Here is a 26,415-nt window from a genome sequence, read left to right as displayed (position 1 = left end):
ATCTTTCCGTGATGATCCCTGATCAGCCTAGAGGTGAGTGGGGTATGGGGGCACTCGTCCACATTAGGGAGAGTGTTCGCCTACTTAGGCAGTACGGAGACTTATCCCTGCTCCGCTAGGAATTATGGGTAAAAAATATGCAAATCTAGTCTCCTGGATGGAATTAGGAGAACAGAGTGCACTCTGTACACCACCCTATAGAGGGCAGCATCCTTAACATCATGAACGACTCAGTTACAAAGACTTTTAATCATAATGTGGATTTAATTGCTAAATCAGTATTTCTGTGGGAATGGACTCTTAACCTCAACCTTCAAAACACCCAGCATGTACAGCAGTGATGTCACAAGCCATTACAGACTTTTATCACCATCACGTACATGACAGGACCCCTCTCCCGATACAATGGGAAGCGTTAAAGAGTGTCATCGGGGGGTTTCATTCAACAAGGCAACATCTTACTCACATACAAACACCTGAATTCTCCCATAAAGGGATTCACAAACGCTGGAGGACCTACTGTAGCCAGAAGCAAAGTGAAAGGCCTCGTAGACACTAAATATGAAAAAAGCAAATGTACTAAAAGGTTCCAATAACAACACTGGGAAGTCTCTGTCTTATCCTGACACTGTAGCTTAATCTTTACGAGACTACTACCAAAATCTCTACAATCTTAGGGGATCCCAATCAGATTTACAACTGCCAGAGATACAAAAGGATCAACGATGGGAGCACAACGGTGGCTCAGTTGTTAGCATTGCAGTGCTGGAGTCCTGGGTTGGAATCCTGCCAAGGGCAACATCTGCAAGAGGTTTGTATGGTTTTCCCGTGTTTGGGTGGATTTCCTCCCATACTCCAAAGACATACTGATAGGAAAAAAAAAATATACATTGTGAGCACTATATGGAGCTCATAATCTACATAAAAAAGGATCAACGATTGTGTGTGAATTCTCAGATGTTTAACAAGGTCTGATTTTAAGGCAAAATATTTCTCAAATTATGGGCATGAATATGGCTTCTCTCCTGTGTGAGATCTCTGATGTGTAACAAGACTTAATTTGCGAGTAAAACATTTCCCACATTCTGGGCATGAATATGGCTTCTCTCCTGTGTGAATTTTCTGATGTGTAACAAGATTTGATTTGTGAGTAAAACAATTCCCACATTCTGGGCATGAATAGGACTTCTCTCCTGTGTGAATTTTCTGATGTGTAACAAGATTTGATTTGTGAGTAAAACATGTCCCACATTCTGGGCATGAATATGGCTTCTCTCCTGTGTGAATTTTCTGATGAGTAACAAGATTTGATTTGTGAGTAAAACATGTCCCACATTCTCGGCATAAATATGGCTTCTCTCCTGTGTGAATTTTTTGATGTGTAACAAGACTTGATTTCTGAGTATAACATTTCCCACATTCTGGGCATGAATATGGCTTCTCTCCTGTGTGAGTTCTTAGATGTTTAACAAGATCTGATTTCTGAGTATAACATTTCCCACATTCTGGGCATGAATATAGCTTCTCTCCTGTGTGAGTTCTTAGATGTTTAACAAGATCTGATTTCTGAGTAAAACACTTCCCACAATCTGGGCATGAATATGGCTTCTCTCCTTTGTGAATTCTCTGGGCTGAGGGAACATCTAAGGTAATGTCATGTTCTTCATATGGATCTTGTGTGATACCATAATCCTCTGCTTTATAATCTGTAGATATCGGATGTCTCTGTGAGCTCCTGGTACAGTCATCTGACAAGAAGAAAACTGATATTACTATTTTTCAATAACATAACCTTAAAAGGTTTTCCCCACCGATCTGCCGCTGCCAGAGACGATTCAGACCATGTTAAGAAGTGAAGTCAGTAGCACAGGCAGCAAATGACAGCAGTGCGGCCTACTTCATTAGTATTCTCTGTGCCGAGACGGAGGTCAGTGATAGTGAATAGTAATGAAGCGGGGCAGGAGATGCCACCACTGCTCTAGGTCACTGTAGAGGTGAACACAATCCATGGCTGCTTAAATATGGCCACTTATGTGGAATAATACTTTAGGATGCCATAAATCTTACTGTATTACACCTCATACACACAACAGATTCCCAGCCCAAAGTCACCGCGGATCTGCTGTCCCATACAGTATGTAGTATGCGTCTGTGGAGTCACAAGGAAGCCGGGACTCCTAGCTTCATAGGTCACTAAGATACGGGGAGTCCTGGTGTGTGGACAGAGTTCAGGCTTTACCAAATCAGCCCCCGAATCTCCATCAGATTCCTTACTGGCCAGGCGGGATTTTCCACCTCCCATTTATTTCCATAGAGCTCTGAGGTGGAATCTGCCTGAAGATCGAGCAGGAGGATTATTATTACCAGTAGCTGAAATAATCTGCTATATAATTCTGGTAAATTCTTTCCCTTCACGAGGACTGACAGCCGGGGATGAGGAAATTTGCCTCGTTCACACAGATGTCAAGTCCTTACCTTATATTCTATACTACATCTATTACCCCCTATAGCGGTATCACATTTATATTCATGTATTATTAGTATTTTATCTGAATCGGGGAACAACAAATAGTCTAAACAATGTCTGACTAGAATCAGTGACCCTTCTGTGCTTTATATAGTGGTGACTCCTCACCTGGGCGGGTCCCTGTAGGAATGTCCTCCTCACACTCCTCATCACCACTCACATAGGGCTCTTCCTTTATTCTCATAGATATAGCATTAATGTCGCTCACATCTTTATCCTGATGGAAAATCTGTGAAACAAATAATGTAAAATTCACCGGACAAATGGGGAAGTCACAGAGAATGTTCTAGATCATTAATCCGCAGGAAGATGAAAGATGTCCTGACAGTAGCTGCAGGTCTGTGAGAAGCCGGAGAAACATATTAGATGGCGGCTCAATGACACCGCCCATGTATATAACCATCTAATACTGCTGGATACAACAAGACTGACCACAAGGACTTCACAGCCCGTCTACACATCATAGGGAATATCTCCATCTACCTGATCATCCTGTGGAAGAAGAGGACTGGGACATCTCTCCGGTGTTGTCCTCTTACTGGATCTACCTGGAGGAAACACAGACAGGGACTGAATTCATTCTGTACATACAAATAATGGAAGTCCATGTGTATATAGTCATGTGTATTACCTGCTGATGTGAGGGGCTGGTGGTCCTCCATCATCACCTCCTTGTACAGATCCTTGTGTCCTTCTAAATACTCCCACTCCTCCATGGAGAAATAGACAGCGACATCCTGACACCTTATAGGAACCTGACAACACAATGATACAGTCATCACCCCGACCCCTCCAGTTACTGTATAATGTCCCAGCATTCCCAGCAGTGTCACCTCTCCAGTCAGCAGCTCCAGCATCTTGTTGGTGAGTTCTAGGATCTTCTGTCCATTGATCTCCTCCTGTATCTGGGGGTGAGGTGGAGGCCCCGGGATTAGGCTCAGAGTTCCTCCATATCCTTCAAACACATGAGCCTGACAGCGCCCACTAGAGGTCTTCCTCACTACTGTGTAATCCTGGTTATGGGGAGACACATTAATAAATCTCACTACATACATGTCCAGAGTCCATCACCTCTCCAGTCCTATCATCTGTTATTACTATAGATAAGAATGTAGTGTGTCATAATAATAATACAATTTATTTATATAGCGCCAACATATTCTGCAGCGCTGCACAATTTGCAGGGTTCAAGTACAGACAAAAAGATACATTATAAAGAAATAGTCATTTCACACAATGGGACTGAGGGCCCTGCTCGCAAGAGCTTACAATCTAGGAGGTAGAGGGGAGAGGATACAGAGGTCACCCAGGAACAGATACAAAACTTCTTTATTGTAACAAGAAAATACACAACACGTTTCGGGCCTAGCGTTACCCTTTTTCAAGTGCAAATTCTTCCCAGAGTTGGCCAGAAGTACTTTTACAGAACTACATAGTTCTGGCCAACTCTGGGAAGAATTTGCACTTTAAAAAGGTTCACGCTGGGCCCGAAATGCGTTGTGTGTTTTCCTGTAACAGTAAAGTAGTTTTGTGTCCATTTCTGGGTGACCGCTGTTCCCTCTCACCGAATCGCTGGATTAGGCTGGTCCATTCAACTTTATTCCTTGACATTCTTGTGACGTGAAATTGCAGCTTCCCTGGTTCTCCATCCGAATCATTGGTAGGTTATCTATAAGCTTATGGGTTGTTGTGACATCCTTACAACCCGTTAAGGTGAGCAGGCATTCTGTCTGTACCATTTGGCCACTTTACCATGATGGTAATACATGAGGATCGGCTTGGTGCCCTCTCATTTTATCTTGCAGGAGGTAGAGGGGGTGACACAAGAGGTAGCAGGGGCGGCATCGGAGGTAGCATTGCTTATACAGTGGTCAGACATGTTTGTGATAGAGGTTACTGTCATTACACATATATAAAGCTGTATGACCTGTCACCAGTCATGTCCTTTAACGTGCAGATGGTGGCTGGACATATACAGTTACTGTCAGATACGGCATCATATCCTGTGTGTAATGCTGGAGCGTGAACAGAGGAGGATTAGTTTTAGGGATTCTAACTACAGAAGGGTTTACGTTAGACATTGTGATCGGCCTGTCTGATAAGATGCGTCTTTAGTTTATGCTTGAACCTGTAAAAATTGGGAGATACTCTAATTGTCTGGGGTAAAGCATTCCAGAGAAGTGGTGCAGCTCGGGAGAAGTCTTGTATCCGAGTGTGGGAGGTTCATATAATACTGCGTTGCGCAATTATTTTGCTACGGAGAAAAAATCATGTGATTTATATGAGTGTGCGGATTCCAAATATGAACTCAGAATTTGCCTGACATGTCTAGATTTTTTAAAATAAATTCTTTATTTAGAAACACAAAAATAAACAAAGGGGAAAACAATCTGAGGCAATGAACAAGCCAGCAGCAAAACAAGGAGGGCCCAAAAACAAAATAAGGGCCCATAAACTCAAAACAGAACAAGGAGCGCGGGGACAGGGCCACTCTACTAGCAATAATGCGAGAGAGGCACCGATACCGCCAAGGAGCGCCAGGGAGGTGGAGGAAGGATAGAAAGGGGTAATGAGGAGGGTTTGAGAAGGGAAAGCAGGGAAATAGGGAGAGGGAGAAGCGGGAAAGGGCAAAAGAAGAACAGAAGGGATACAGAGGAGATGAAAGAGGGGGGGTGTTAAATATTATATATTTACAATATTCTCTAGCAGACATGGGGTTAACACTCTACTGACATCATATCTGTTGTATTTTGGGTACATGGGTGCGGTTAGAGTACACCATTTTAGAAATCTCCCTACATAGCTGTAACATGGAAGGTAACACCCACTCTCATGAATATAAATGAGTGACAGACACACACGTCGTCGTCGTCATCCATGAGGGGGATCCATGGGGAATCTATGGCAGGTCTGTCTGCCATCCCTCTCTGTCATCCTGGACAAGATGTCGTGAATATCCCAAGTCCACCAACCAGATGACAAGCATGAACCAAGCTGTAACTACAAGATATCCAGATGATTTAACTTCTCTGAAGATGTAAGCTATTGACAATTGACTGATATTTGTGTTATTTGGACATTTTCCCTGTTCCTGTGTTTTCCTTCAAGATATTAATAAACCTCTACACTGATTTATAACAAGCTGACTTCTTCCTATCGTGGACAAGGCCAGGTCCGGATATTTAACAGTGGACACAAGTCTCACCGGCAAATACAAGATATTTAACAGTGGCGAGCCAGCCTTCCTCCGTTAATTCATGGCTATTTAACAGTGGCGAGCCAGCACGGTCGGTTTTTTTTTCCTGTTTTTCTCGTTCCGTTCACTTGCAATTAAGGGGGAAGAGAGGAGTATTTTGCAAGTTGTATGAATTGCAAGATTCAGGAAGACTTCGAAAAAGAACTTATATTGGTGAGATACAGATGACTGTTGTACGTGTTATATGATACGGAAGCCTGTGTGAGGAAAGCCTGTGAGGAAACACAGAAGGACCACAAGTGCCAGACGTACTGAGACGTTCTGATGACAGGGACCAACTGTTCCAAGGACAAGCTAAAGGTGAAGCTTTCTACAGTGGTGAGTAAAGATTTTACTTTTAAAGTATGGAAAAATTAGAGTCATTGTCTAAGAAATGTAACGTTGAGTTTAAAATTGTGTCTAGTGACAATTTAGTAAGTGTATGGCAAGATTTGTATACACAATGTGAACAGGCAAATTCTAAGATTGAAAATAGAATTTGTGCTAAAAAAGAGAAGCAGGTATTTAGGAATATAGCTTCTTTGGTAAAGATTTTTAATGACATGGTAACAGAAAAGAAATTAAGTAATAGTATGCATAAATCTGTTCAGACAGATGAGAAATCTCAATATGTTGATAAAATGCACCATGTGGCAGTAATGGCCATAGATGGTGAGGAACAAATGATACAAGAAACTAAATTGAAATTAAAATCGCAGGAATATTTGATCAATCTGAGTAAAGCCATTCCCACATATGATGTAAAGATCCATGTGTGTAGAAACTCAGAAATTTTTGAAAGCCATGCAGAGAAATTTGATCTAAATATTGAACAGAGAAATAAACTGTTTAAATTATGGCTTCCTATTGATTTTACAGAACGTTTGTCTGCAAAAATGTCTTATGATAATGAGTCAAATGAATGGTTAAAAGACAGTGATGTGGAGAGATTAAAGAAAATAATCTGGTGCACTAGAGGTGACAGCATGCCAACACCTGATATACTGAATGAGATAAAGATTGGCAGAAAAGAATGTACATATGCATTCATGTCTAAATTTGAGAGAACATACAAAACTGTCATTCAAAAGGTGAACTCTTCATCTATGGTGAAAAGTTTTGTTAAAAAGTTCAAATTCTTGGATGCAGTCACCCTTGCCAGTGCCTCAGATAAGAAGACTTTATTTGAAGCTGCTAGTTTATTGGACATGGCCAGAAGACATCAGAAACATATGTCAAATGTAAACCGAGTATGTCCAAAGCAAAAAGCAAAGCCTATTAAGAGACATCTGTCAAATCATGTTAAAGTGTCCCCTATTTATAGGAGGGAAAGTGACAAAATCTATGAGAGACGTAGGAAATTACATGTTGCATATAAACCATATGCCATGCAAGAAAATCCACAAATTGAAATTCCATTATTAACTGAAATTAAAGAATTGCAGCCAGCCAAATCTATTGAGTATCTGCAAAAGAATGTATCTGGGAATGTACCAGTTGTCTCCAAAATGTCAGATCTTCCCAGTAACCAAGAGGAATTTGAGCTACCTAATATTTTTAGGAAAAGGGCAAGCTTGGCATTCTCTAATGACCTGGTGGAGTTATTGTGGGATGTGATTGACAGGAAGGTCAGGGGTCGAATTTAAAAGTATCTCTGAAGGAATGACTGTCTATTGAGATTTACTTATGTACTATTTGGCTATATAAAGAGAAATCCCTTTTATATGAGAAGTCCAATGATCAGGTATAATCCACATGATTATGTGATGATGTTTATAAATAATCCTAATTATGCTATTGTGAATAATACTATGGATCATATTATTATATACAGTATATATATATACACACAGGAGAAGAGTCTCATGTGTGGTGACAGATTTTCGTCATAGTCCACTCTCTAGATGCAGAGAGAGAAGGAGCATGTTATATACAATATATGAATATATGACATGTATATGAATATATGTACAATATATGAATATGATCAAATAGTATTAGGAGTCCATAAAGTTATTAAACTTTTCCATTGGTTAAGATCAATATTGTATTAATTTGGTTTTTGCCAAAGTTTATCTATTTTTCTCTTCAGATATAGATATATGGAAAAATGCAGAAGTTCAATCAGTGATGTCCATTCATTCATCATTCTTTCCTTATAGCCAAAAGAATGCATGGAGTGTCTAACTATTAATGAGTAAACAAATTATCGTGGTGTGACTAATAACAATGCATGATAAAGTGATATAAGTCCTAACTTACCTTAAGCATGTTTTTCAATAGTTTCATGTAAAGTCCATGTTTTTAGGATTTTCAAGTTATAATCCATTTTGTTTAAAGGCATGCAACTAGGCATGGAACTCTTACTGTGAATTAAGTGTTCGTTCATGTGGTCAGTTGATTGACAGCAACACATTGTGACCTGTGACCCTGATGGGCTGGTCAGTATAAGTGTTATGTGTGTTATGTGTCCACTGGTGTATACAACAGATCTGTGACATCACAAATAGGCCTAAGAAAATCAGGATGCATCCAACAAGGAAAAAAGGAAAATATATCCAACAAAGAGACGTCTATTTTCTTTCTATTTTCTATTTCTTTCTATTTTCTATTTCTATTTTCTTTTTCTATTTCTTTCTATTTTTTATCTTATATGATCCTCTATATTAAATTGGGAAATTAGCAAATATATGTGAAATCCATTGAAAGGAACCTCATATGTTTATACCTACAGGAAAACCAAGTGTTTAAGTCACATGAGCTGAGAGAAAAGGTGACAGCTGCACTACAAAGCAAAGTTATTTTAGGTGAACATTCTGTAGGAAAAAGTAGCTTTTGAGAAGATACAGATAATCTTCAATATATTTGTTCAAACCTGACAAATAATAAAGGTTTATTGTGGTAATTGGATCATGGGATAATAAATATATTAGTTATGGTGGGAAAATCTAGTTAGCTATAGCCAGTATTGCAGTATTGATTTATTGTATTATTATTCATTATGTATTCTTACATGTACACACACACTTGCATACACTTACACACATCAACATCTACAAACATTGGGAAAACAAACATTGGGAAAACAAACATTGGGAAAAATATGTCTTATATGCAAATGAGATAAGCTAATCATCTTCATGAAAGGAGAAGCATAATATCATCAAAGGATATGGGATATCAAGAGAGATAGTCTCTGGTTTATTCTTTACACTTCTGATTATAGGATGTGACATATTTTGAAAAGTTTATGTTTATATACTTATTTCATATATATGGTATTCATATACAGCCAGTACACAAGAATATATACAGTTAAGTTTAAGACAGAGACAAGAGTGTGTTGGCACAAGTGTTGTCTCTATTCTTGGTATTGGAGGTATCTGAAAGGTTAAGAAGGTCACAGGAGTCTGTGAAGAGACGAGGTGTTAAGAGGAAACTTTAGGCACATACGTTTTTATGAATAAAGGTTAATATTGTGTCTCAGATAAAGAACACAATGATATTTAATAAATGAATGTTTAAAATAAAATAATATCTTATTAAAAAGGAAATAAAGTGATTAAACTTTAGAAAATGTATGATTAAGTATAATATAACACATTCATATAGGAACATATGTTTAGTATAATTGGTGAAAAGTTTTAACTAAAGAATAAATATTGTGATTGTCTATAGAATGGTAATTAATAATCACATTATATTTCAAAGTCATGTTGCAATTTGTCATCACAAGTAAAGTACACATATATATTCATACATATAGATATAAAGATATATGTTGATATATGATGTTTATATAGATTATTGTATCCAAAGTACTATTATCTGATAGTTTGATAAATGTATTGAATATCAATATTTTATAAGTCAAATATAAATACTGATACAATATAAAGAGAAGTATGATATATAAATGAGTGGTATGGTACACTGTGATATTATAGTTTAGTTAATTGCCTAGTTTGGCTTAGCTATTAGGGAAAGAAAACTTTTCTTCAATCAAGTCCAAGATTATGAGAAAGTTTGATATCAAATGTTAATAAAAAGACTTTAACAGTTACAAGAAGAAGATGTGCGGGAAAAGACAAAATCTGAAGGTATGATGCTATATGCTTAAGCTTATGCCAAGGACTGTGTTTAAAAATTATTACTGGAGGTTGGAACCTTTGATCAGCTGATGATTGGACAGATATAAAGACGTCCACATCAATGTTTGGTGGAATCTTCTCTATTTCAAGACTTCAAGTTGTTTGGTGAGCAAAAGGGTTGTGAATGATAAAACCCGAACACAGATATTGTGTATCCATGAGACTGAGATTCCAGGACTGAACCTTACTGACAGGCAGCAGGGATGATGTCAGAATTCACACTTGCCTTGCTTTTGCAGTATTGCTCCAGAAGTGTCACATTGTTGTTCTACAGTGACAGGTGGTAAAGGTAATTACCAAAGGAAACTCCTCTACAGTTTATGTCTTGGTAAAGTGAAACATAACATATGGACTTTGTTGTTATATCAATATCTTCTCAATATGAACTTTAATGGACAATGTTATAATATCTGCACAACACGGAGGAAATCTAAAGGACTTTAAGTCAAGAACTACATTTGTGGTAATAAGCCTTCTATTATGATGGAAGAAGAGATGACCAGAAGACCAGACGATGAAAGAAGAGCCTTCATCAGGTGTAGGTTAGATAGTGGATCAAATTGTTTTCATCTTTGATCACAGTTTACCATAACATACCATAATATTTATTAATGACAAAATTTATTGCAAATTGATGAAATTATTGTTATATGGACAATTAATGAAAATTAAGTTCCAGCAAAGAAGAAAGAAGATATAATCTAATTGTATGAATATTGTCGTATGGTATATCTTGAGAGTTCAAACAGATATTTCACTCTCAAAAGGGGGAAATGTTAAATATTATATATTTACAATATTCTCTAGCAGACATGGGGTTAACACTCTACTGACATCATATCTGTTGTATTTTGGGTACATGGGTGCGGTTAGAGTACACCATTTTAGAAATCTCCCTACATAGCTGTAACATGGAAGGTAACACCCACTCTCATGAATATAAATGAGTGACAGACACACACGTCGTCGTCGTCATCCATGAGGGGGATCCATGGGGAATCTATGGCAGGTCTGTCTGCCATCCCTCTCTGTCATCCTGGACAAGATGTCGTGAATATCCCAAGTCCACCAACCAGATGACAAGCATGAACCAAGCTGTAACTACAAGATATCCAGATGATTTAACTTCTCTGAAGATGTAAGCTATTGACAATTGACTGATATTTGTGTTATTTGGACATTTTCCCTGTTCCTGTGTTTTCCTTCAAGATTTTAATAAACCTCTACACTGATTTATAACAAGCTGACTTCTTCCTATCGTGGACAAGGCCAGGTCCGGATATTTAACAGTGGACACAAGTCTCACCGGCAAATACAAGATATTTAACAGGGGGAGGCTCCGGAACCAAGCTACCAGGTAGGATTCAGGCCTAACCCATGACATCTCTGTAAGACTGGGACCCCTGGAAAAGGATCCACGGGGTCCAAGCCTTCAAGAAAGCCTCATGAGAGTCTCGGAGAGACGCCGTGAGGTCTTCCATAGATTGGATGTCCTCTACCTTGCGGATCCAATGGTGAAGAGACGGGGGGTTGGGAGATTTCCATAACGCCGGGACACAGGCCATGTCGGCATTGATCAGATGTCGGATCGCTGATTTACGGTAGGCTCGGAGGGGAATATTAGAAAGGTGGAGAAGGAAACAAGCCGGTGTATTAGGGAGAGCAGTTTGGAAGATCTGGGATATCAAGTGGTGGACACCATCCCAGAAGTCCCTCAGGGCTGAGCAACCCCAAAAAACATGGAGGAGAGTCCCCTCCTCCGAACCACAGCGCCAGCAGAGCGGAGAGGCAGACGGGAAGAACTTGTGCAAGAGAGAAGGGACACGATACCACCTGGTAAGGATCTTGTAACCCGCCTCTTGATACTTACAGGCCATACAGCTCTTATGGGCAAGTTCCAAGATCCTTGAGCATTCCACGTCTGAAAAGGACAGATTGAAATCATCCTCCCATTTGGACAGAAAAGCGGGTCTGTGGGACACGTCTAGATTTTAAGTTATACATATAAAGCCTATTCAATTATAATATTGATGCATTATATATTGCAAATACTCCAAAAGACATGCCCAGACCTGTCCAGCACCAAAACTTCACACTTTCGTCATCGACACGCCAGGTTAGCTGTATACTATGCTATGGAAAGCGATGTCTGTTTCTGTACTGGTGTAAATGGTCTTATGATGGAGTTAGATGGTCACATGTTCCTGGTGAATGGGGGCTAACTGGAAATGATCAAATACTCAGAACATAAATGGAAAATTACTGCTGACCTGACAGTGGTAGCGCTGCTGCTTGGCCTACAGTCCGGGTACAAAGCAGATGTGGTTCTTGTGTCTATAGAACAGTCGTGGTGACAACAATCATTACAATATGAGACAATGGCCTCTCAGAGCCGAGCACACAGGTGGCCACTACAATGTACAACACAAATCACTGGCCCATCCACTACAAGTTTATCTTCCACCACTTCATATTAAACTTGGGTTAATGAAAAATGTTGTACTTGCACTTGATGGTGACGGAAATGGTTTCCAGTATATGAAGGAGAAGCACAATGTAACGGAGGCTAAAATAAAGGTAGGAATTGGTATTGGCCTCGAAATCCACAAACTAATGCGATGACACATTCAGAACAAAACTCGCCTCTCTGGACCTCACAGCTTGGGATGTATTTGTGCTAGTAGTGCAGAACTTCCTTGGGTACATTAGTAGACACCAGGCTTACAGCATATGGACAACTCGGCTGCCGAATGTCATTGGAAATACATTTCTTACATTCCCATCTTGACTTTTTCCCACCCAATTTGGGACATGTAAATGACGAACATGGAGAGCGGATCCATAAAGATAGTTCTACACTGGAGAACAGATCTCAGGGCCGCTGCAATCCCAACGCGATGGGGGGACGACTGCTGGTTCTTGTAATGGGAAAATATGACCATTCACAAACACAAGAGCAGATGCCTGAAGCCCATATAACAGTCCGGGCCTTGTGCAAGTAAGACTTTTACACTGAAAAATGAGACTTTTTGACATTTTGTTATTCCATTACATTTCCATACACTGTTTACTACAAAAACTTTGATGCAGATCAGGAAATTGTTGGAATAAAACTCGTTCTGTTCAAAATTGTTCAATGCTTTGCCAGTGTTTAATCCATTTAGGGTTACTTATGGATAGCAACATTTCCTGACGTGTTCCAACAATTCTGACTTCGGATTTGGAATCCGCACAATCAATTTAGTACAAGACGAATGGTTTTTGCCCCATAGAAGACGAAAATTATTTTTTGTTGTTGTGTGGTGTAATAGAGGATATAAGTCATAGGTCACTGAGCGGAGAGCACGGGTTGGACAATAGACAGAGGTGAAGGAAGAAATGTAGGGAGGTGCGGCATTATGGAGAGCCTTGTGGATGAGTGGGATAAGTATATACAGTCCTATGAAAAAGTTTGGGCACCCCTATTAATCTTAATCATTTTTAGGTCTAAATATTTTGGTGTTTGCAACAGCCATTTCAGTTTGATATATCTAATAACTGATGGACACAGTAATATTTCAGGATTGAAATGAAGTTTATTGTACTAACAGAAAATGCGCAATATGCATTAAACCAAAATTTGACCGGTGCAAAAGTATGGGCACCCTTATCATTTTATTGATTTGAATACTCCTAACTACTTTTTACTGACTTACTGAAGCACAAAATTGGTTTTGTAACCTCAGTGAGCTTTGAACTTCATAGCCAGGTGTATCCAATCATAAGAAAAGGTATTTAAGGTGGCCAATTGCAAGTTGTTCTCCTATTTGAATCTCCTCTGAAGAGTGGCATCATGGGCTACTCAAAACAACTCTCAAATGATCTGAAAACAAAGATTGTTCAACATAGTTGTTCAGCGGAAGGATACAAAAAGCTGTCTCAGAGATTTAACCTGTCAGTTTCCACTGTGAGGAACATAGTAAGGAAATGGAAGACCACAGGGACAGTTCTTGTTAAGCCCAGAAGTGGCAGGCCAAGAAAAATATCAGAAAGGCAGAGAAGAAGAATGGTGAGAACAGTCAAGGACAATCCACAGACCACCTCCAAAGAGCTGCAGCATCATCTTGCTGCAGATGGTGTCACTGTGCATTGGTCAACTATACAGCGCACTTTGCACAAATAGAAGCTGTATGGGAGAGTGATGAGAAAGAAGCCGTTTCTGCACGTACGCCACAAATAGAGTTGCCTGAGGTATGAAAAAGCACATTTGGACAAGGCAGCTTCATTTTGGAAACAAAAATTGAGTTGTTTGGTTATAAAAAAAGGCGTTATGCATGGCGTCCAAAAAGAAACAGCATTCCAAGAAAAACACATGCTACCCACTGTAAAATTTGGTGGAGGTTCCATCATGCTTTGGGGCTGTGTGGCCAATGCCGGCATCGGGAATCTTGTTAAAGTTGAGAGTCGCATGGATTCCACTCAGTATCAGCAGATTCTTGAGAATAATGTTCAAGAATCAGTGACGAAGTTGAAGTTACGCCGGGGATGGATATTTCAGCAAGACAATGATCCAAAACACCGCTCCAAATCCTCAGGCATTCATGCAGAGGAACAATTACAATGTTCTGGAATGGCCATCCCAGTCCCCAGACCTGAATATCATTGAACATCTGTGGGATGATTTGAAGCGGGCTGTCCATGCTCGGCGACCATCTAACTTAACTGAACTTGAATTGTTTGTCCAAAATACCTTTATACAGGATCCAGGAACTGATTAAAAGCTACAGGAAGCGACTATTAGCGGCTGTTATCTTTGCAAAAGGAGGATGTACTAAATATTAATGTCACTTTTCTGTTGAGGTGCCCATACTTTTGCACCGGTCAAATTTTGGTTTAATGCATATTGCGCATTTTCTGTTAGTACAATAAACCTCATTTCAATCCTGAAATATTACTGTGTCCATCAGTTATTAGATATATCAAACTGAAATGGCTGTTGCAAATACCAAAATATTTAGAACTAAAAATGATTAAGATTAATAGGGGTGCCCAAACTTTTTCATAGGACTGTATTGTATTTTGTAATGAATAGGCAGCCAATGTAGTGACTGGCACAGACCAGAGGCATCGCTGTAGCGTCTAACCTGATAGATGAGCCTGGCCGCTGCATTCAGAATAGATTGAAGAGGGGAGAGTTTAGTGAGGGGAAGACCGATTAGTAAGGAGTTACAGTAGTCAAGGCGAGAATGAATCAGAGAGACAATAAGTGTCTTTAATGTATCTCTGGTGAGGAAAGGGCGTATTCTGGAGATGTTTTTGAGGAGGAGATGACATAAGCGTGTGAGGGATTGGATATGGGGGGTGAAGGAAAGGTCTGAGTCAAACATGACCCCGAGGCAGCGGGCCTGCTGCCTAGGAGTTATAGTAAGGCCTGAGACTGCAATGGATATATCAGGGACAGATCTATTAGATGGTGGAAACAGTAGTAGTTCAGTCTTTGACTGATTTAAATTCAGATAAAGCGAGAACATGATATTTGAGACAGCAGAGAGACAGTCACTGGTGTTCTGTATTGGTGCAGCAGTAATGTCACAGGAAGATGTGTATAATTGGGTGTCATTAGCATAAAGATGGTACCGAAAGCCAAATCTGGTTATGGTTTGTCCAATGGGGCTGTGTAGAGAGAGAAGAGCAGGGGGCCTAGGACTGAGCCCTGAGGAAACACAACAGCAAGGGAAAGAGGGGAAAAAACAGAGACCGCAAATGATACACTGAAAGTGCAGTCTGAGAGATAAGAGGAGAACCAGGAGAGCGCAGTATCCGCGAGGCCGACTGAGCAGAGCATAGTGAGGAGGAGTTGATGGTGTGTTACAGTGTATAATGCTGCCGAGAGATCCAGAAGAAGAAGAGAGAAGTCAACATTAGATTTAGCAGTCAGGAGATCATTGGAGACTTTTGTGAGGGCCATTTCAGTAGAGTGCAGAGCGCTGAAACCAGATTGTAAGGGGTCAAGCAGAGAGTTAGCAGAGAGATAGCGGATTAAACAACAATAGACCAAGCGTTCCAAGATTTTGGAGAGGAAGAGGAGGATTTCTTTAATAGCGGGGTTACAACAGCATGTTTGAAAGAGGATGGAAAAATTCCAGAAGAGAGAGAGAGGTTAAATAGTTTAGTAAGGCAAGTCGTGAGAGCAGGCGAAAGAGACTGAAGAAGGTGTGAGGGGAAGGGGTCACTACTGCAGGTCGTAGGGCGAGAAGAAGAAAGTATCCGGGAGACTTCCTCTTCTGTAACAGGATCAAAAGATGAGAATGAACAGTCTGAAATGCGGTAGGTGAGGGGGATCAATGCCGCCTGGAGATTGGACAGTAATTTCATGAGGGATCTTATAAATTTTGTCATGGAAATAAGTGGCCAGGTCTTCTGCACTAAGATCTGTGAATAGCGCCTGCACCTTGGGGGCGAGTAAGGAGTGAAAAGTTTCAAAGAGACTTTCAGGGTTACAGGAGAGAGGAAATGAGAGGGTTGAAATAGGCTTGTTTGGCGAGGTGAAGGGCAGAGCTATAGATTTAAGCATAAATTTGAAGTGCAGGAAGTCTGCAGTCCTATCATCTGTTATTACTATAGAAAAGAATGATGTAATGATGACATCATCAGAATCTCTCACCTCTCCAGTAAGCTGGTAGATGATCTCTAGGGTGAGATTTAATAGACTTTCCACCATCTTGCTCCAGTCTCTTTCCATCCTTGATGGGACAATCAGGAATATTCTCTTATATAGAAGATACTGAGAGGATTCTATATTGTAGGAACCTGAATGTAGAGAAGAAAAGACAATGTAAATAAAATACAACACAGTCCCATGTAAATACATCACTCCCTCCCCCTCCTCATATACAGTCCCATGTAAATACATCACTCCCCCCTCCTCCAAACTTCTGGCCCTGAAAATGTTGCTGTTTAGGCTTGTTGAGACTCTGGCCTTCCGTAACCTGATGGCAGCTGCGGCACCTCACTATGCCGTCCCTAGCCGTCACTACTTCTAACGGTGTGCCATCCCCGCCTTGCACCAGCATGTGTCCCATAACATCAGGCAGGTCCAGAGTTCTGCACTTCGCACTAAGGTCCACTTGACCACCGACGTGTGGACAAGCGCATGCGGACAGGGACGCTACATCTCACTCACAGCACACTAGGTGAATGTTGTGGAGGCTGGGATTGGGTAGCAAACTGGGGCAGCTTACCTCCTCTCCCCGCCCAACATTCCTGGCAGGGGTTCTCACAAACCCTCCACCGTAACATCGACCCCAGCTGTGAGCTGGAAACGCTGCAGCACTGGCATGGGGGGATGTCAGCAAGCCGTGCTGAAGCTCATTAGCTTGGGAAACAGAAAACACACTGCCCTCGAAGTGAGCGATGCCATTCTAGAGGAGACGGCAATGTGGTTTTCGCCGCTGCACCTGGGCCCAGGCATGGTTGTGTGTGATAATGGCCGGGACCTGGTAGCGGCTCTGGAGCTTGCCAGACTCAAACACATTCCATGCCTGGCCCACGTTTTCAACTTGGTGGTGCAACGGTTTTTAAAGACCTACGCCAATGTGCATGAGCTACTGGTGAAAGTGCGGCGCTTGTGCGCCCACTTTCGTAAGTCTACAGTAGCCGCTGCTCGCCTCAAACCCTCCAGCAACGCCTACATCTGCCCGAACACCGACTGTTGTGTTACATCACCACATGCTGGAATTCAAGATACCATATGTTGAGCAGGGTGTGTGAGAAGCAGAGACATTGATGGAGTACCATCTCCAAAACCCAAGGGTTCCTCAAAGTCAGATCCCTCAGTTTGTCAACCATGAGTGGCCATGGATGGCAAACTTATGTGAAATCCTACATGTCTTTGAGGAGTCCACCAAGAGGGTCAGCTGTGACAACACATTAGTGAGTGTAACCATCCCGCTCCTCTATGTGATACAAGAATCCCTTATCGCAATCAGGGATAACACACTGCACACTGAGAAGTCCGGGATAGGAGCAGACCCATCACAGCAGGATAGTCAGAGCACACTCCTGTCCTCTTCTCAGCGTGGAATGATGGAGGAGGATGAAGTGGCAGATGATGTCATTCTCACACAGGAGGCTAGCAGGCAAGTTCAGTGCGTCCCATTGCTTCAGCGCGGATGGGGCAAAGGGGAGGAGGAAATGGAGAGTGACCCTTCCGGTGGGGGTAGCGAAGTCATGCCGATTAACACTCTGGCACACATGGCCAACTTCATGTTGGGCTGCTTTTTCAGTGACAAACGCATTGTACACATCATGGAGAGCAAACAATACTGGATTTTTGCAATCCTCGACCCCCGGTATAAAAATATTATCTAGTTTTTCATTCCGGTAGAGGGGAGGACCAATCGCATAAATGATTACCACAAGCAACTGGTGCAGAATATGACGGAAATGTTTCCATCAACCCTCGCTGGTGGCAGAGAGGAGAGTTCCTCCAAGTGCATGATATGTCACTGAATATCTAGATGATATATCGAAATTTTCATTTGAGACCATTAGATGGTTATGGGAAATTATCACCATTCTGCTCAGACACTAGTACGAGCATTCATTGGAATTTTCTCATATATTTTATTTACACATAGGGTTGTTTTTTGTTTCTTATTTTATTTATACACAAATAAAGGTTATATTTATTTACTCCTTCAGTGACATGTAATGTCACATGTGGTATAATCTGATATTAGGGCACAGCCGGACACAGAAGGGAAGAAGGGTTATTTGGTTTTTGGAGTACAGACTGACGGTTTGGTTTTTGGATGCCATGACACTTTTGCAGAGCTGAAACGCCAGTAAAGTGGAATCCCCTGATATGAGACCTTATTTTGGAAACTTCACCCCTGAAGGATTTATCCAGGGGTACAGAGAGCATTTTTAACCCCCAAGTGTTGCTATAATTTATTATCCATAAATGAATACGCAGCTAATTGTGAGAGGTGAAAATGAAAATATTTCCAGGAATATGTCATTTCAGTGTGTAATATGTTGTGCCCGACTTGTATCAGAGATGAACGCTCTAAAAGCTGTTGTGCCCGGGATACCCACTTACCAGTATTTGGAGTATCTCTGCTGACATAAGTTGGGCACAACATATCGGGCACTGAAATGGCGAATCTCTGGAAAATTTTCATTTTATCTTCTCATTATCAGCTGCGCATTCATTTCTGGAAACTAAATAAATGCAACACTCAAGGGTTATAAATGCTTGCTACGCAATCAGTGGGGTAGTGTCCAAAATGCGGTGACATGTCTGCGGATTACACTTTATTGGCTATTCAGGGGCTTTACAAAAGTGGCATGATGTCCAAAAACCAAAATAGCGCTCCTTCCCTTCTGCGCCCTGCTGTGTGCCCAAACCGCAGTTTATGCCACATGTGTGACACTGGTGTACCCAGGATAATGTACGTAATTTCATATGTGGGTATAAACTGATATTGGGGCACAGCCGGACATAGAAGGGAAGAAGCGTTTGGGTTTTTGGAGCACAGACTGTTTGGTTTTTGGATGCCATGACACTTTTGCAGAGACCCTAAACTTGCCCCTACAAAATGGGGTTTACAGTTACCTCCAGGTCTCTCCAAAAGCAACATGGCCCCCTAGAAAGTCCCTCTAAATCTGTACCCCAAAAGCTAAAGCGCGCAGTGCTCCTTCCCTTCTGAGCCCTGCTGTGTGCCCAAGCAGCAGTTTACACCCACATAAATAATTTTTTGCCCCTCGGGATGGCCCACTTAATAGTTTTAGGAGTGCAGGTCTCTGACAACACAAAGTGGGTGCAACGTATTGGGCACCAAAATGGCATATTTCTTTCAAAATTTCAATATTTACATTAATTTTTGGGAAGCATTTTAGGCTCAAAATGATAGTACCACTTGATTCATTCCTTGATAAGTGTAGTTTCTAAAATGGGGTCACTTTTGAGGGGTTTCCATTGTATTGATACTTTAGGGGCTCAGCTAATGAGACATGGGACCTGAAAACTATTCCAGCAAAATCTGCCCTCCAAAACCCAAATAGCGCTCTTTCCATTCTGAGCCCCACCATGTTCTCATACAGCAGATTATGGCCACATATGGGGTATTGCCGTGTTCAGGAGAAATTGTGTAACAAACTGTGGGGGGATTTTAATTCTTTAACTACTTGCAAAATTAAAAGTATGGCGCTAAATGGACGATTTATTGGAAAAAAAAGTAATTTTTCATTTTTATGTCCCAATGTTAATAAAATCTGTGAAACAGCTGTGAGGCCAAAATGCTCACTCTACCCCTGGATAAATTCTATGAGTGGTGTAGTTTCCAAAATGGGGTCGTTGGTTTCCATTGTATTGATACTTTAGGGGCTCTGCAAATGCGACATGGGACTTGAAAAATATTCCAGCAAAATCTGCCCTCCAAAAGCCAAATAGCGCTCTTTCAATTCTGAGCCCCACCATGTTCCCATACAGCAGATTATGACCCCATATGGGGTATTTCTGTGTTCAGGAGAAATTGTGTAACAGACTTTAGGGAGCTTTTTCTCCTTTATCCTCTTGTGAAAATTAAAAATTTGGGGCTAAATTGACAGTTTATTGGAAAAAAAGTAATTTTTCATTTTCATGCCCAATGTTAATAAACTCTGTGAAACAGCTGTAGGGTCAAAATGTTCACTATACCCTTTCATATGTTCTGTGGGGGGTGTTGTTTCCAAAATGGGGTCACTTTTAAGGGGTTTCCACTGTATTGGTACCCTAGGGACTCTGAAAATGAGACATGGCACCTAAAAATTATTCCAGCAAAATCTGCCATCCAAAAGCCATATAGCGCTCTTTCCATTCCAAGCCCCGCCATGTTCCCATACAGCAGAATATAGCCACACATGGGGTATTGCCGTGTTCAGGAGAAACTGTTTAACAAACTGTGGGGGGCTTTTACTCCTTTAACCCCTTGTGAAAATGAAAACTTTGCGGATAAAAGTGACATTTTAGTAATTTTTCATTTACACATCCCAATGTTAGTAAAATCTGTGAAACAACTGTAGAGTCTAAATGCTCACTATACCCCTTGATGAATTCTGTAAGGGGTGTAGATTCTAAAATGGGGTCACTTTTGGGGGGTTTCCATTGTTTTGGTACTCTAAGGGCACTGCAAATGAGACATGGTGCCTGAAAACTATTTCAGCAAAATCTGCTGTTCACACACCCAGTGTCGCTCCTTCCCTTCCATGCGCTGCCGTCTGCCCAAAAATCAGTTTACACCCACATATGGGGGATTTCTGTGCACAGGAGAAATTGCATAACACAATGTGAGATGCATTTTCTCCTTTAACCCTTTGTGAATGTGTTAATTTTAGGTTTAAATGAATGTATTAGTAAAAAAAAAAAAAAAATTAAATGTCTAAATTTCACCTCCATATTATTTTTATTCTTATGAAATGCTTAAAGGGTTAACAAACATCCCAAATGCTGTTTTGAATAATTTGAGGGGTGGAGTTTTGAAAATGGGGTGATTTGTGGGGGTTTCTATTATACAGGCCTTTATAATTCCTTACAGAACTGAAGTGGTCCCTAAAAAATGGTTTGGGGAATTTTCTTGTAAATCTAGAAAATTGCTGTTACACTTGTAAGCCTTGTAATATCAAAAATAAATTAAAAAAACAATCAAAAGATGATGATGCCGATATAAAGCAGAGATATGGGAGATAATATTTATTCATGTATTTGGGTGGTATGACTATCTGCCTGAAAAGCAGAGAATTTCACATTTTGAAAATTGCAATTTTTTCCAAATTTCCATCAAATTTCCTACTTTTTTTATAAATAAATACAAAAATATTGATTAATGTTTACCACTTACATGAAGTATAATGTGTTACGAAAAAACATTCTCAAAATCACTTGTGTAAGTTACAGTGTCTCAAAGTTATTGCCATTTAAAGTGACACGTCAGTTTTGAAAAAAAAGGCCCGGTCCTTAACCGGTTATACCAGTGACCTTTTGGCTGTTAGTTACCCTCTCTTACCCCTGTTGGTGTGGCACTAGGCCAGTAGCCTCAGGGAGGGGAGGGATACATCAGATGCAGGTAAAGGTCTTCTGGTTTAGAATCTTTATAGTCACAGCACAATTTCTCACTCTTATTTTGTGAAGGGAGTCAGTGAATTATACAGTATAGGGAGAGACCAGCTGAACTACTCCCCTGTATACCTGCCCCCCGTGTGTTGGGTGTTTTTGTGATCTTACACATTCAGCAACCTGTTTGGATGTGAGGTTGTTTATAGTATTTAGGAGACCAGCACTCCAATTTTTCTGTTTTAGAAAATATTTAATAAAAGTGAAGTTTTATCCTATAATAATTTTGTGACTGAGGTCTCTTTTTCTCATCTGTGTTTTTTTTTGACTATTGGAGATTTAGTATCACATAGTTCAGTGAAGTCTAAGGTGACATCTTACTCACATACAAACATCTGAATCCTCCCATAAACATAACAGGGATTCACAAACACTGGAGGACCTACTGGAGCCAGATGCAAAGTGAAAGGCCGTGTAGACACCAAATATTAAGTATGCAAATGTACTAAAAGGTTCCAAAAACGACACTGGGAAGTCTCTGTCCCATCCTGACACTTTAGCTTAATCTTTCTGAGACTACTACCGAAGTCTCTACAATCTTATGGGACTCCAATCAGATTTACAACTGCCAGAGATACAAAACAGGATCAACGATTATTTGTGAGTTCTCAGATGTTGAACAAGATGTGGTTTCTGAGTATAACATTTCCCACATTCTGGGCATGAATATGGCTTCTCTCCTGTATGAGTTTTCTGATGTTCAACAAGATGTGATTTCCGGTAAAAACATTTCCCACAATCTGTGCATGAATATGCCTTCTCTCCTGTATGCATATTTATATGTTGAACAAGATATGATTTGCATGTAAAACATTTCCCACATTCGGGGCATGAATATGGCTTCTCTCCTGTATGAGTTCTTTGATGTTCAACAAGTCTTGATTTGCATGTAAAACCTTTCCCACAATCTGTGCATGAATATGGCTTATCTCCTGTATGCGTTTTTATATGTTGAACAAGATATGATTTGCACGTAAAACCTTTCCCACATTCTGGGCATGAATATGGCTTCTCTCCTGTGTGAGCTTTTTTATGTCGAACAAGACTTAATTTAAGAGTAAAACATTTCCCACATTCGGAGCATAAATATGGCTTCTCTTCTGTATGAATTCTCTGATGTTGAACAAGATTTGATTTCCTGGTAAAACATTTCCCACATTCGGAGCATGAATATGGCTTCTGTTCTGTCTGACATGTCTGATGTTGAACAAGACTTGATTTGCATATAAAACCTTTCCCACAATCTGTGCATGAATATGGCTTCTCTCGTGTGTGAATTCTCTGGGCTGAGGGAACATCTAAAGTAATGTCATGTTCTTCATATGGATCTTGTGTGATCCCATGATCCTCTGTTTTATAATCTGTAGATATCAGATGTCTCTGTGACCTCCTGGTACAGTCATCTGACAAGAAGAAAACTGATGTTACTTTTATTTCAGTAACATAACCTTACAAGTATATTCCCCACTGAGCTGTCGCTGCCTGAGACGCTTCAGACCGTGTTATGTAGTAGACAGGCAGCAAATGATGGCAGCGCGGCCTACTTCATTAGTATTCACTGTGCCGAAACGGAGGTCAGTGATAGTGAATAGTAATGAAGCGGGGCAGGAGACGCCACCACTGCTCTAGGTCACTGTAGAGGTGAACACAATCCATAGCTGCGTAAATATGGCCACTTATGTGGAATAATACTTTAGGATGCCATAAATCTTACTGTATTACACCCCATACACACAACAGATTCCCAGCCCAAAGTCCCCGCAGATCTGCTGTCCCATACAGTATGTAGTATGCGTCTGTGGAGTCACAAGGAAGCCGGGACTCCTAGCATCATAGATCACTAAGATACGGGGAGTCCTGGTGTGTGGACAGAGTTCAGGCTGGGAAATGTGACTGATGTACAGACCAGATTTTCTAGTCCAGATTCCATAATGTGATTGGGGTCTAAGGTGAGGCTTACACAGTGAATTCAGAAGAATTTTTCCAAATCAGCCCCCGAATCTCCATCAGATTCCTTACTGACCAGGCGGGATTTTCCACCTCCCATTTATTTCCATAGAGCTCTGAGGTGGAATCTGCCTGAAGATCGAGCAGGAGGATTATTATTACCAGTAGCTGAAATAATCTGCTATATAATTCTGGTAAATTCTTTCCCTTCACGAGGACTGACAGCCGGGGATGAGGAAATTTGCCTCGTTCACATCGATGTCAGGTCCTTCCATTATATTCTATACTACATTTATTCCCCCCTATAGCGGTATCACATTTATATTCATGTATTATTAGTATTTTATCTGAATCGGGGAACAACAAATAGTCTAAACAATGTCTGACTAGAATCAGTGACCCTTCTGTGCTTTATATAGTGGTGACTCCTCACCTGGGCGGTTCCCTGTAGGAATGTCCTCCTCACACTCCTCATCACCACTCACATAGGGATCTTCCTGTATTCTCATAGATATAGCATTAATGTCACTCACATCTTTATCCTGATGGAAAATCTGGGAAACAAATAATGTAAAAGTCACCGGACAAATGGGGAAGTCACAGAGAATGTTCTAGATCATTAATCCGCATGAAGATGAAAGATGTCCTGACAGTAGCTGCAGGTCTGTGAGAAGCCGGAGAAACATATTAGATGGCGGCTCAATGACACCGCCCATGTATATAACCATCTAATACTGCTGGATACAACAAGACTGACCACAAGGACTTCACAGCCCGTCTACACATCATAGGGAATATCTCCATCTACCTGATCATCCTGTGGAAGAAGAGGACTGGGACATCTCTCCGGTGTTGTCCTCTCACTGGATCTACCTGTAGGAAACACAGACAGGGACTGAATTCATTCTGTAGATACAAATAATGGAAGTCCATGTGTATATAGTCATGTCTATTACCTGCTGATGTGAGGGGCTGGTGGTCCTCCATCATCACCTCCTTGTACAGATCCTTGTGTCCTTCTAAATACTCCCACTCCTCCATGGAGAAATAGACAGCGACATCCTGACACCTTATAGGAACCTGACAACACAATGATACAGTCATCACCCCGACCCCTCCAGTTACTGTATAATGTCCCAGCATTCCCAGCAGTGTCACCTCTCCAGTCAGCAGCTCCAGCATCTTGTTGGTGAGTTCTAGGATCTTCTGTCCATTGATCTCCTCCTGTATCAGGGGGTGAGATGGAGGCCCCCAGATTGGGCTCAGGGTTCCTCCATAACGTTCATACACATGAGCCTGACAGCGCCCACTAGAGGTCTTCTTCACTACTGTGTAATCCTGGTTAAGGGAAAACACATTAATAAATATTAGAGAGGAGCGAATACCGTTTGATGGAGTAGGTATTCGATCGACTATCAGGGTATTCGACATATTCGATTCTGATCGAATAACACGCGGTAAACGAAGTAACAATTCGTATGCCCTCCCACCTTCCCTGGCGCATTTTTTGCACCAATAACTATGCAGGGAAGGTGGGACAGGAAGCAAGAAAACATAGGCATCAAAAAAAAAAATAGGAAAAAGTCATTGGCTGGCTAAATCAGGTGACCTCGGATTTATAAGAATAGTGTCAGCCATATTCGTGTCAGATGCAGATTGGAGTTAGTCAGGGTGAGACATTGTGTTGAGGGTGAGAAAGATTGTAGCTTCTGCTAGGCAGGAAAATAGTAATCAACAGTTCTTTTCAGAGCTACACTGCAGGAACTGTGTACTATACACTGAACCTGCCAAAGATGCGTCAGGGTAGCATCAATGGACGGGGACAAGGAAATCAAGCTGGGGATCCAGTTCACAGTCCAGCTACTGGAGAGAGGCAGCCAGCAGTGCCCCTCGTCATTAGCACACTGGGACAAGGACGGGGATGTGGACGTGGAAATCTAGCTGGGGATCCAGGCCACAATAGCTTGACTGCAGATCCAATTAGCTACTGAAGAGGGGCAGCCACCAGTGCCACAACATCAAGCAGGGTGCAGGGTACCCCGCTGACTAGGCCCGAGCACCAGGAACATATGCTAGGGTGGATAGCAGATATTGTGGACCCACAACCAGCAAGTCCCATCAACAGTACTGACGAGACACAGTTCCATGTGTCTGTGCCAGCACACAAGTTCCTCGTCCTCCTCCTCCAACACCACCAACTTCACCGTAAATAAATAGTTAAAAAAAAAAAAACATTAATGTTTTAGGGCTAACCCCCAAGGACTAAAACTCTGCTGGTGCAAGACTCTAATCACCCCAAGGGCCAAAAACTAAGCTGGTTAGAGGCTCAACTCACCCAAAGGGCCTAACATTCTGCTGGTGCAATGCTCAACTCAATTAAAGGTGCAACGTTTAGATGGCTTCTTTCCAAACCGAGGGTGAT

General features: G+C 41.1%; 2 protein-coding genes across 2 annotated transcripts in view; one reads left to right on the top strand and one right to left on the bottom strand.

Moving 5' to 3' along the window:
- Positions 1-25,327, bottom strand: part of LOC142189903 (uncharacterized) — a 490,808-nt gene extending 465,481 nt beyond the window's left edge. Inside the window, exons 1-5 of the mRNA XM_075262259.1 lie at positions 24,950-25,327; positions 16,557-16,702; positions 3,361-3,540; positions 3,159-3,282; positions 3,011-3,075 (exon numbers count right to left, since the gene is read on the bottom strand). Coding sequence (XP_075118360.1) covers positions 3,011-3,075; positions 3,159-3,282; positions 3,361-3,540; positions 16,557-16,702; positions 24,950-25,175 — 741 coding nt within the window. The 5' untranslated portion in view covers positions 25,176-25,327. The remainder of the gene's footprint in view (positions 1-3,010; positions 3,076-3,158; positions 3,283-3,360; positions 3,541-16,556; positions 16,703-24,949) is intronic.
- LOC142190426 (gastrula zinc finger protein XlCGF66.1-like) overlaps positions 1-26,415 on the top strand; it is a 198,610-nt gene that overhangs the window by 96,241 nt on the left and 75,954 nt on the right. The window lies entirely within an intron of this gene.

The sequence above is a fragment of the Leptodactylus fuscus genome, chromosome 1 (assembly GCF_031893055.1).
Source record: "Leptodactylus fuscus isolate aLepFus1 chromosome 1, aLepFus1.hap2, whole genome shotgun sequence".
In the NCBI taxonomy this organism is placed as follows: Eukaryota; Metazoa; Chordata; class Amphibia; order Anura; family Leptodactylidae; genus Leptodactylus; species Leptodactylus fuscus.
This window is presented reverse-complemented; position numbering and strand designations above follow the sequence as displayed.